General features: G+C 40.8%; 1 protein-coding gene across 5 annotated transcripts in view; it reads right to left on the reverse strand.

The window, feature by feature from the left end:
* Positions 1-12,457, reverse strand: part of LOC126106409 (gastrula zinc finger protein XlCGF57.1-like) — a 327,990-nt gene that overhangs the window by 72,593 nt on the left and 242,940 nt on the right. Inside the window, exon 8 of one of the 5 annotated variants that reach the window (XM_049912686.1) lies at positions 4,433-6,085. The exons of the other annotated variants lie outside the window; for them this stretch is intronic. Coding sequence (XP_049768643.1) covers positions 5,332-6,085 — 754 coding nt within the window. The 3' untranslated portion in view covers positions 4,433-5,331. Of the gene's footprint in view, positions 1-4,432; positions 6,086-12,457 lie in introns of those variants that run through there. 5 annotated transcript variants of the gene reach the window in all.

Here is a 12,457-nt window from a genome sequence, read left to right on the forward strand (position 1 = left end):
CAATATACCAAAATTCCATCAATTTAATAGTTTTAATTTCAGTCTAAGACGCCCATGCTGTCTTCCACCCTGATCAGGCACCCATTCTACGCCAGTACACTGTAATAAAAAGCGACACGCACACTACCACAGTGTGTTTGGATAGGTCACAACCTTTCACTTCCGTTTTTAAAAAAAATCTAGAATTAAAGTTGCCAACATAAGTGTAATGCTTCTTTTCCTTCGTTGCAAATATAACATACCACTGAACCATTGTCTCAATTATAAGTGGTGTATTAGTCACTCGCCAGCTTCTGTCACAGGCAGTAACTGCACTGTTTATACATCAATGGTAAATACACACTTTCTTGCACCAGTTGCCTTTTTATCATTTGACTTTTACTGTGTTGCCCTCACCTTCTTCATCTGGTGAGCACTGTAGTAAGTCTCGGAAATATCATGTAACTTGTGAGAAAAAGATATGTCACATCCCTTTTTCAATGAACATAGTAAAGCAGAGTTATGCTCTTTTGGTTCTTTTACAAATGTATCATTCCCAGCAACTGGCATAATACTATTGCTTATACAATCACTTCTTAACACCGTGCACAATTCGCTACATGACGAAAACTGTGATTCCAAATAAGGCTTGGGAGTAGATACTTGGCAATAATAGTATGGCAACTTGGGATCTATGTCAAAAAATTGTCAGTCCTTTCCTTTCAGTGCAATACCTACTTCTTTCTATTCCCTTCCCAGTCTGAAATAATTATCATCTTGACTCTGTTTAGTCCAATTGCTGATATGACCATATACGAGGGTTGTTTTATAAGCAAGGGCCGTTTTTATTTTTAAAAAAGATACAAGTACTTTTGTAAAAAAACTTTTATTTTCTGATTCTACACACTTTTACCTATTTTTCTACATAGTTGCCTTGTTTATTTAAGCACTTGTCATACCGTACAACTAAGTTTTTAATTCCCTCTTCAAAGAATTCGGCCGCCTGCTCCGACAGCCAAGAGTTCACAGCCGCTTTCACTTCATCGTCGTCATTGAAGCGCTGCCCGCCAAGATGGTGTTTCAGGTACCGGAAAAGGTGAAAATCGCTAGGAGCAAGGTCGGGGCTGTATGGTGCATGGTCCAAAACTTACCAGCCAAAAGAATCAATCAAATCCCGAGTCTTTTGAGAGGTGTGAGGCCTAGCGTTATCATGCAGGAGCAAAACTCCTTTTGTCAGCATGCCGCGCCTTTTGTTTCCAATTGCTCTGCGGAGCTTTTTTACAGTTGCACAGTAGGCATCTGAGTTGATTGTCGTTCCTCGTGGCATAAAGTTCTCTAGCAAAACACCGCGCCGGTCCCAGAACACAGTTGCCATAATCTTGCACTTTGACAGCATCTGTTTGGCTTTGACCTTGACGGGTGATGTTGTGTGTCGCCATTCCATCGATTGTCACTTGCTTTCGGGAGTGATATGGGATACACATGTTTCATCTCCAGTGACAATTTGACTCAACATGTCATCCCCTTCTTCCTCGTAACGAATCAAAAAGTCCAATGAAGTGGCAAATCTCTTCTCTTTGTGGTCCTCTGTGAGGAGTCTGGGTACCCACCGAGAACACAGTTTCTTAAAGTTTAGGTTTTCAGACACCATTTTGTACAAAACCGATCTTGAAACTTGTGGAAAGTCCAAAGAAAGAGTGGAAATTGTGAATCTTCTGTCCTCACGAATCTTTGTTTCGACTGCAGCCACCAAATCATCAGTGATCACAGAGGGCCGGCCTGAGCGTTCTTCGTCATGGACGTCTTGACGGCCTTTTTTAAACTCTCTAACCCATTGACGCACTTTACCTTCACTCATTGCATTCAAGCCATAAACTTCTGTTAACTGACGATGAATTTCTGCAGCTGATAGGCTTCTCGCGGTCAAAAAACGTATCACTGACCGTATCTCACACGCGGCGGACGATTCAATAATCTTAAACATTATAAAGTAGCACAGCGATGCGTACACGTCAGCTACAGAGCTGCAACTTGCATCAGTGTGAACGGGAAGGATGCCGGCAAGTGGCGCGGTGGCTTGTTGCGGCGTCCGCGCGAACTACGGAACTATACGCGCGAACGGCCCTTACTTAAAAAACAACCCTCGTAATAGCCATATAGTATCCTGGACAAAACAGAAGAGAAAAGAGTAGCGAAGATTCATCTGAGATACAACGTATTTCTTTTTTCATTCAAAGAGTTGCAGATGAGCTTTCATTACATAAGGGGAGAGGAAGGAGATGAAAGTGGCAGACTGAATTTCTATATTAAAAGATGGTGGATGTGAGGCAGATCTTCTAGAAACAGAAAATATCTTGAACAGAAATTTTGCAACAATAGTTGATATACCGATAGGATTAAAAGACGTTTTACAAAAGAAAATTATGCTAATAACAGGGAAACAGACTGAAACCAGGCTCTTCATATTTTGAGTATATCTGTATCATCACTCAGCCAATGTACTACTTAGGGAACAGTAATATTCACTGGGAATTTGTTCATACAGCAACATTGTACACCTCTTTTATAAGAAACTATGCTGATTCCTGCTATAATGTACAGCTGTACCCACATTCTCAAGATGCATTCTGTCAGCAATGATTTGTGCAGTTACAATGCCAGAATATTTTATGCCTGCTTATCCTTTCAATTATTACAGGCATCAAAGAGATGTGATAGAATGTTACTTAACACCTGGCACATTGAAGGCTGAATTGAGTCAATGTGCAAACATGATGTAAGAATGTCTGTAACATTCTTATAGCGATGTACTTCTGCTGTCATCCTGGTACCATGTACATACTGTCAGTAAAAAACTCTCTTGGGTAAATAAATGTGACAAACCAATGCAAAACCAAGTACATTTTATTGTAATGAATTTTAAATAATGTTACCAAAAAACATAACAAGTATTCCATAGACTTCTTCCTCATCATAGATGCATAAAGAATAAAGAAGCAACCAAATAAAGAGGATACAAAAATTATGTCACTTTACAAATGGCAGTTCAAGTCTGTAGTAGTAGTTCCACCTGAGCCTCCACACAGTGTGGTGGGCCAGTACCTAACTACTATACTACCACTCCACTGCCTCTCCACAGCACTACATGTACACACAGAGTTGAGTCTCCAGATCACTGCACAGACATACTTTGGTTTATTGACCGCATTTCCTTTACATGGTGTTTAAAAAGTAGTTTTTCTAACTTTGAAGACATACTCCTTAGACCAAAACAAGGAAAAAATCTCTACTAAACATATGTCCAAAAGTACTTCGTTTTCGAATTATTGATGAGAGTTAACGATCAACAGCTTTCCAGATACAACTCAACAACTTCACCTGTTTGACTCATAGTTAACTGAAAGTGCTCCTTTCGAAGATGACGGAATATTTATTTCATGAGCAGGCACACTTTGTTTTTTGTATGACAGCACAAATGGTAAAGGATATACAGCTGCATGGCTGCATCAGACACTATTTCAAGACGAAAGATAGCTGAGTCACCTACCTGTTCAGTGCTGAGACCGTTGCATTGCCGAGACAATATCTGACCAAGTGAGACCACATGTCGTTCGTATGGCTGACCATTCGATCTATCTCTGGGCACCATTTAAATATTTCGTCTATGTAGAACACCACCCAATACAGAAATTCTACCCTGATGTGTCATGGATGACTGATTTACCAATGGTAACCGTCAAGGAGTATTTGCAAGGGAGTGACACTTCATGATTCGACGAGTTCATGCAGGTTTAGGATCGAGAGGAGGACATTTAGAGAATTATATATTTATATGCTGTTGAGCACCAGTCACCTAACCTGTATATTTTCATTGATATCTTGAAAACAAAGGATTTTCAGACATATGTTGACATGGGCTTCTCTTTGTTTTCGCTAAGGAACCTGTCCCCAAAGTGCATAAAATTATTTTTGAAGCAGAAGAAACTGAGAGCAAGCTAGGTATGATCAGTGCGCTGTATGCTTCGTAATAAATAACTGAGAAAGTGTTCAATTAGTGCAATAATACTGTTATACCTACATATTTCTCATTTGAGAACAGCAACAGCACAACATAGGGTATATTTTAGCATGACAGATTGAGTTAGAAACTGTAGAAATACCTCTGAAGTGGAGCAGCACTCTGGTGTCATTCTTGATTGCAATGGATGCCTTGCTATGTTGTCACACTTAATGTACAGGAAAAACTTAAAATGTTTAACACTAAGTAATGTCACAGTAATTCTTGGAGTAAATAATGACTATCTCTTCTTGCCCCATTCAACATTGATGAAGGTGTTATGCTAATGGGAGGTGTATTTTCAAGTGTATCCTTGCACTCACACTAACATCTGGTGAAATAGACAATACTCAGCTGATCTTCAGTGGTACTACAGCTCTATATGTGATTCCTGTTCTCCTTCCAATTGCTTTGGTACCTGCAATGTCGAATTCTATCTGTCTGATTCGTTGCAAATTACATTTTTGGATACCAGTAGAATAATTTTTCTATACATGCTCTGTACCCCATAAATGTTCATGTGGATGTTACAGCGAAAACTGGTGGAACATAGGCACTGCTACACAAAGAAGATGAAATTAATGACAGGATTCACCTTAGCAGTTCTTTCACAAAAGAAATAAAATTATTTGCCACTTAGACATGTGTCTCCATTTTCTCCAAATGTACATTTGATGGAGGCTCACCTATTATGGTGATGCTTTGCTGTAACTAAGCATACGAAATAATGTTGCAAAAAATGTAGTGTTAGCACCGAATCTCTTCAATAAATTAAGAGTGCCAACAGGCAGGAGGAAAGTAGAAAAAGCTGAGAATCATCTGAAACACTGAGTTACATTATTATGTACAGACGTTAATAGCAGGTCAAATATTGTTCACAATCAGATTCTAGGAAAGTGCTTCATTGAAAGTTAGATGCTGGTATGACTCTATGGCCACTAAAATGATTGGATTTAGATCGGTCACAACTTTAAAATATACATAGGTTTAGGCTGAAATAGCCATACGAAGACAGAGAGGAGTGTACAGCATCACATAAGACACTCCTCTCACCAAATACCTCACATTTCAAAAGACATCACACTCTCCATCTTATGTCTTGTAATGACCAAAATGCTGCAGTTATAGAAATAAGATCACAAACAGAGTGTTGTCGACACTTTTATGTATCTTTTCGTTTTTAGCATCGCTGAATTATTTAGAAAATGTGAGAGATGTAAAGGCATCTGACAATGTGCAACTGTGGACGCTGCTTCAGATTATTACCTTGTGCAACTGTCTTGCTGCCAAAGGCATTAGTTTAATGGGCGTTTGCCAGTATGCACCTGCGAGTGCCTCTTCAAGTGGTGATTTGTTATGAATGTCATGTTGCAAACACCACAGCTGTAGGGGCGTTCGCCAGTGTGCAGTTTTATATGCCGATTCAGATTAGTACTTAGCGTGAACGTTAGGTTGCAAAAACCACAACTGTAGGGGCGTTTGCCAGTGTGCCGATTAAAATGTTTATCGAGATTACTCTTTATCGTGAATGTCTTGTTGCAAACGCTACAGCTGAAAGGGCGTTCTCCTGTGTGCAGCTTCGAATGTTGTCTCAGATGAGCACTTCGGGTGAATGTTTTGTTGCAAATGACACAGCTGTATGGGCGTTCACCAGTGTGCAGCTGAGAATGCTTCTTCAGATTACCACTTTCCGAGAACGTCTTGTTGCAAATGCCACAGCTGAAAGGGCGTTCACCAGTGTGCAGACGTGAATGCCTTTTTACATTAGCTCTTGTAGTAAACGTTTTGTGGCATGTGTTGCAAAAATGCAAAGCTTCACCTCTCTCCACACATGTGTGTTCCTTCAGGTCCTGCAACCATTCAAAGGCTTTTTTACAGGTGTAACAGTGGTGTGCTAGATGCTTTGTGCCAGTTTTATCCCCATGGGTTGACTGCTTCTCGATGTTGCTTTGTATCCTTTTGCCTGTTTCTGCAGCCAGGGAAACTTTGGTAACCAAACTGCAACTGTCATCACTACCACTGCCATCCTCTATGTCAGCGACATTAGTGCTGCAGAAAAGTGGAAAAAATTTGTGTCAGAAAATATTGCCATAACAATATAATTATGGAAATGAATACTATATTAACATATGCTAAAGCACTCGTGGTCTATGTGGAGCATCTTTTATAACTAATCAACACGTCCTTGGTGCTGATTTAGAGCCCTGCCACTGCTTAACTTTTGAATAAAAATCATTATCAGCTGTTGTGGACGAAGACATCTGGCACAACAAGTTTCCCTCTTTTCACCTACGGCCTCGTCAAAGAGGGCATAGGAGTGGGTAAAAGGTACAGGGCACTCTCTTGCCCTTAGGGTGAGAAACAGCTCCTGAAAGCAAGGGAAAGCTATTGATACTGATGTTATTATAAACTGAAACACAACGAAAATACTGGAAAGTAATGATCCAGCAGAGGCTAACTGATAGGGACCATATAACTCTAATACATACTTTGTGAATGTCGACATCAACATCTATATCCAGCAAGTGCAACTAGCGAAACTGGTGGGCACTGAACTTTAGAAATTTCTTAGTTTTTGTAGCTCATTGACATTTTGGGACATGTGGCACTATTTTTAAGGCCATTCTATAATCCAGAAATCTTTGATGACAAAATCTAATGAGCAACTTTCATTAGACTACTATAAACGGTGACACCTTGGTTGTGGAGCAATGGGTAAAATCTTTAGAGTGAATGACTGTGGAAAAGAAGTTTACCCTTCTTGAAATCTAGGTTAACCTAAAATTCATGAATTAACTAGCAAGTTACAAATTATCTGCAAGATTTTTTACTTTTTACGATAGCTGTCTTAAAAATCTTCTGTCGCAACATTGTGCAGTGCCTCGCTCTCTTTCTACAACGAATTTCTTCGACGGATTGGACTGAAACGAATCTCAGGCCGAATCTGGCCGACAGGACCTTAGTTGCCCATCCATGGTCTATTGTAACAGCAATTACAGACCCGCCTGAAGAATTCAAATTCGATCTAAACAAGCTGCAGTGTACATACAGACAATACAAATGTAATGCTACATGCTAACAATAGTGTCTATCAAATTTGGAAAAACACATGCCACATACGAACCTTATAAAATGTGTAAGCAATTCAGTTCAACTTTCTATTTCTGCTGCGAGTAGAAACCTACTAAGAAATCTTGACTTCTTAGTCAGGGAAACACATAATTGGTTTTTGTATTCTTCAAGTGGCCAATGGTTGTATTGTGATATTTATCAGACAATCAATGAAGGAGTAGAACACCTAAAAATTCAACGTGCATGTGATAGTTTTCCATGGAACCTGCAGTAACATCAATTATAGCCCAGGATCTCATTGTGGTAAGAGTGTCGTTAGTGGAAAATTGACAAAGATACTGGCGAAATATCAGCCCCAGGGATTCCAAGATTTTCGAGAGTTTTTACTTTAAAGTTTGATGTCAGATAACAAATGACAAAACAAATATGTTTTCGTGTGATGTAAATACAAATAAGCATTTTGGGATTTTTTTCCCTCTACTTGTACAGTTAAATTTGCTTCTTCGAAATTCCATGATTCCAAGTTAACAGGAAATACTCTACAGGTTTTGATGAATGAGTTTGCGACTAAAACGAAGCGAAGGGCTATAGACAGAGAGATGATGAATGAAACACGTTTGACTGTCAAGAGGCAATGCGTAATATTCAAATGTGTGTGAATTTCTAAGGGACCAAACCGCTGACGTCATCAGTCCCTAGACTTACACTGCCTTATGCTAAGAACAACATACACACACCCATGCCGGAGGGAGGACTCCAACCTCCTGTGGGAGGGGCCACATAATCCCCGAAATGGCGCCTCTAACCGCGCAGCCACTCCGTGCGACTGATGCATAATGCCTTCAATGACTAATATAGCAGAATATTGTCAAGTGTTCTTTCACAGAACCCAGGGAAATTTTGGTCGTATGTAAAGGCTGTTAGTGGCACCAAAGTTAACATCCAGTCCTTAGTGAATGAAACAGGAACTGAAATTACGGGTAGCAAAGTGAAAGCAAAATGCTTAACTCTGTTTTCAAATTCAAAGGAAAACCCAGAAGAATTGTCGCAGTTTAATCCTCATACCATTGAAAAGATGAATGAAATAAGCATTAATGTCAGTGGTTGTTGATAAACAGCTGACATCGTTAAAACTGAACACAGTTGCAGGCCCTGATGGAATCCCTGTCAAATTCTAAACTGAATTTGTGGCTGAGTTATGCCCTCTTCCCACTATCATCTATAGTAGATCCCGCAAACAAACAACCATGTCCAGTTCTTGAGCCTGCATCTCGTGGTCGTGCGGTAGCGTTCTCGCTTCGCACGCCCGGGTTCCCGGGTTCGATTCCTGGCGGGGTCAGGGATTTTCTCTGCCTCGTGATGGCTGGGTGTTGTGTGCTGTCCTTAGGTTAGTTAGGTTTAAGTAGTTCTAAGTTCTAGGGGACTTATGACCACAGCAGTTGAGTCCCATAGTGCTCAGAGCCATTTTTTGAACCAGTTCTTTAATGGAGGCACACATCACACTTATCTACAAGGAAGACAGTAGAAGTGATCCACAAAACTATCCAGTATCCTTGACATTGATTTGTCATAGAATCTTTTAAACAATTCTGCGCTCAAACATAATGAGGTATCTTGAACAGAATGACTTCCTCAAAGGCATCCAGCATAAATTTTAAAAAAACATCGATCATGTGAAACTGCACTACCCTTTTCTAATATGATATACTAAAAGATTTGGAATGAGGCTATCAGGTAGGTTCTGTATTTCTGGATTTCCAATGAGCATTTGGCTCAATACCGCACCTATGCTTATTCTCAAAAGTATGATCATATAGGGTAACAAGTGAAATTTATAACTGGATTTAGGACTTTTAAGCAGGGAGGGTGCAGCATGTTATCTTGGATTGAGAGTAATCGTCAGGTGTAGAAGGAACTTCAGGTGTGTCCCAGGGAGGCGTGTTGGGACCCTTGCAGCTAATGTTGTACCGAGTCCGCCAGAAAAATGTATACACCCTTTGTCAGGCTCTATCAAGATATCGATGTCGTTCGATTTGAGTTACGAGTGAGCTGTAGTATGGTCTCTGGCTCAACAGATGTTAGTACTTCGATCTCGGTATTGAAAAAACAAGATCGCTGGAGCACGCTTGACATTCGAGCAACGAAAATGTATTGTGAAGTGGTTTTTCAAGTTTGACAATGCCGTTGAAGTGCAACGTCAGTGGAGACGGGAGTTTGAAACAGAACCCCCAACATGCCTAACAATTAAACGCATCATTGACAAGTTTGAACTGCATGAAATGATTTGTGATATTCACAAAGGAAGATCAGGAAGACAGCATATGGCTACAAGTCCTGTTTCGTCGGCTCTCGTGTTCGAAACATTTGTTAATTCTCCACAGAAGTCTGCTACGCAATGCGCACGTGAAATGAGGGTTAGCAGTACAAGTGTATGAAGAATTCTGAAAGCTGCAAGGTGGAAAGTTTACATCCCACGATTACTGCACACGATTAATGATGACGACCCTGATCGCCAAATGTAATTTTACGAATGGCATCAACAAATAGTAACTGATGATGAACAGTTTGTGATGAAGGTAGTGCGGAGTGACGAGGCACAACTTAAACTTAATGGAACAGTGAATCGCCATAACAGTGTGTACTGGGCACTGGAAAATTTGCATGTTTATGTGGATAAAACGGTAAATCTACCAGGGGTTCATGTGGTGTGGACTATCATATAGGGGCTTAGTAGGACACTTTTTCTTTGATGACACTGTCACTAGAGAAGTGTCACTGGAAGTGTTATGCACATCACTTCTGCCACGTATACATGCGCTTTATGGAGCTGATGAAGGGGTCTTCTACCAACACGGCGAGGCGCCACCACGCTACCACCTAGTATAGCTAGCCGTACAAGCTTTCCTGGATGACAATTTTCCGTGGCATTGGATTGGAAAAAGAGGGTCCATTGAGTTCCCTCCATGGTCGCCAGACCTAACATCTATGGACCTTTACTTGTGGGGAACTGCGAAAGATAACCTCCATCGACGTAAGTCATGCACGCTGGAGGAACTTCGCCAGGAGATTACAGCGACATGTGCAGTAATCTCCACTGTAACACTGACGTAGTTGCGCAAGCGCTCGTCCTTCTGTTACGTGTATAGCCGCCAACGGCGAAAATTTTGAACATTTAAAGTAACCATGTGCTAAAATGAAGGTTGTACAACATGTGTGATCAATTATTAAATGTAAAATCAACACATAAGTAATACTTTACGTTCCTTAAACTGTGTATCCATTTTTCTGGTGGAGGAGGAGGAGGAGGAGATTAGTGTTTAACGTCCCGTCGACAACGAGGTCATTAGAGACGGAGCGCAAGCTCGGGTGAGGGGAGGATGGGGAAGGAAATCGGCCGTGCCCTTTCAAAGGAACCATCCCGGCATTTGCCTGAAGCGATTTAGGGAAATCACTTTTCTGGCGGACTCTGTATATTAATGAACTTGCAGGCATTATTAATATTAAAATCAGGATTTTTGCAGATGATGCAATTATCTATAATTAAGTACTATCTGAAAGAAGCCGCTTAATATTTAGTGAGATCTTGATAACATTTCAAAGTGTGCAGAGGTTGGCAACTTTCTTTAAATGTTCAGAAATGTAAAACTTTGCACTTCACAAAACTAAAAAAAAAGGCATGTAGCCTATGACAGTAATATAAAAGAGTCACAATTGGACTCGGACAACTCATACAATTACCTGCATGTCACACTTCATAGTAAAATGAAATGAAATGATCACATAGGTTCAGTTGTGGGTAAAGCAGGTCGTAGACTTCAGTTTACTGGTAGAATACTGAGGAAGTGCAATCAATGTACAAAGGAGATTGCTTACAAATCACTCGTGTGACCAGTTCTAGAATATTGCTGAACTGTGTGGGACCAGTACCAGATAGGGCTTACAGGGGTATTGAACTTTTTCAGAGAAGAGCAGAACGAATGGTCACAGGTTTGTATAATCTGTGGGAGTGTGTCAGAGATGGCTTGGTTCAAATGCATCTGAGCACTATGGGACTTAACATTTGAGGTCATCAGTCCCCTAGAACTTGAACTACTTCAACCTAAATAACCTAAGAACATCACACACATCCATGCTCGAGGCAGGATTCGAACCTGCGACCATAGCGGTCGCATGGTTCCAGACTGAAGCACCTAGAGCTGCTCCGTCACTGCAGCCGGCAGAGTGTCAGAGATAATGAAGGAACTGAAGTGGAAGACTTGAAGACTATCCCGAGAAAGTCTATTAACAAAGTTCAAGAACTGGCTTTAAATCATGACTCCAAGAATAAACTACAAATTTTGAGAGGGAGGCAAACCACAGAGTGTGTTTTAATAACAGAACAGTTAGAAAATGTAACAGATCTACCTAAGAGACTGCCTTCACCACGATTGTCTGACCTCTTTTGGAGTACTGCTGCGTGGTCTGAGATCCTTCCACGACATGATTAACGGAGAACATTGAGAAAGCTCAAGGAAGAGCAGCACAAGAACACGTACTATGTCAGAGATTCATCCAGTTTTTCTGCAAATTAATAATTCAGTTGTTGCAAAGATCTCCAAGAAACAATGAAATTGAGAATTTCACTTCTTTCAGTGTTCAAACTTCTTTGGGGCATTAATTCCTCTGCTTCAATTTTGTAATACTGACCCTTGCAGGAAGATGTCTTCGCTATAGAGGGAGATTTCAAGCGTGAAGCGAGGAAGGTGGTCTGCAATAATGTTCACCTAATTCACTGCTGTCATGATGCCTTCGATTACCCCACAGATCCCATGTGAGCCCTACTCAGTGTACTCCATAGCATAATTCTGCCCTCACTTGCCTGCATTTGTGGCACAGTGCATGTTTCGTGCAGCTATTCGCCTGGATGACGGCATGTAAGGACCCAACCATCGACCAGGTGAAACAATAAATGAAATTAATTCGACAAGCGACACAGTGAAAGCTCAGTGATGATGTGCCCACTGCACTCATAACTGACGAAGTCATTGGGTCATCACAGGAACATGTAGGGATTATGTGATGTGAAACTCCATGTTGAACAATGCCCTTTGATTAGAGTGCTATGAAACATTTGTGCCAGCACCAGCACTGTACTCTGTCATCAGATCTGCCACAGATCACTGCCTATCCTGGATTACACAACAGAGGTCCTCCGACCTCCACATTTTGTGATGAGACGTGGTTGTTCAATACCAAACAGGCTACTCGTTATTTCACCATCGTTCTACCACTTTCTACAGGTGCTCACGGTAGTAGTATGCCAACAGGCGTCCAGCACTGCCATTTGAGAGATTCTCACTTCCAACTGCA

Source organism: Schistocerca cancellata, chromosome 10 (assembly GCF_023864275.1).
Source record: "Schistocerca cancellata isolate TAMUIC-IGC-003103 chromosome 10, iqSchCanc2.1, whole genome shotgun sequence".
In the NCBI taxonomy this organism is placed as follows: Eukaryota; Metazoa; Arthropoda; class Insecta; order Orthoptera; family Acrididae; genus Schistocerca; species Schistocerca cancellata.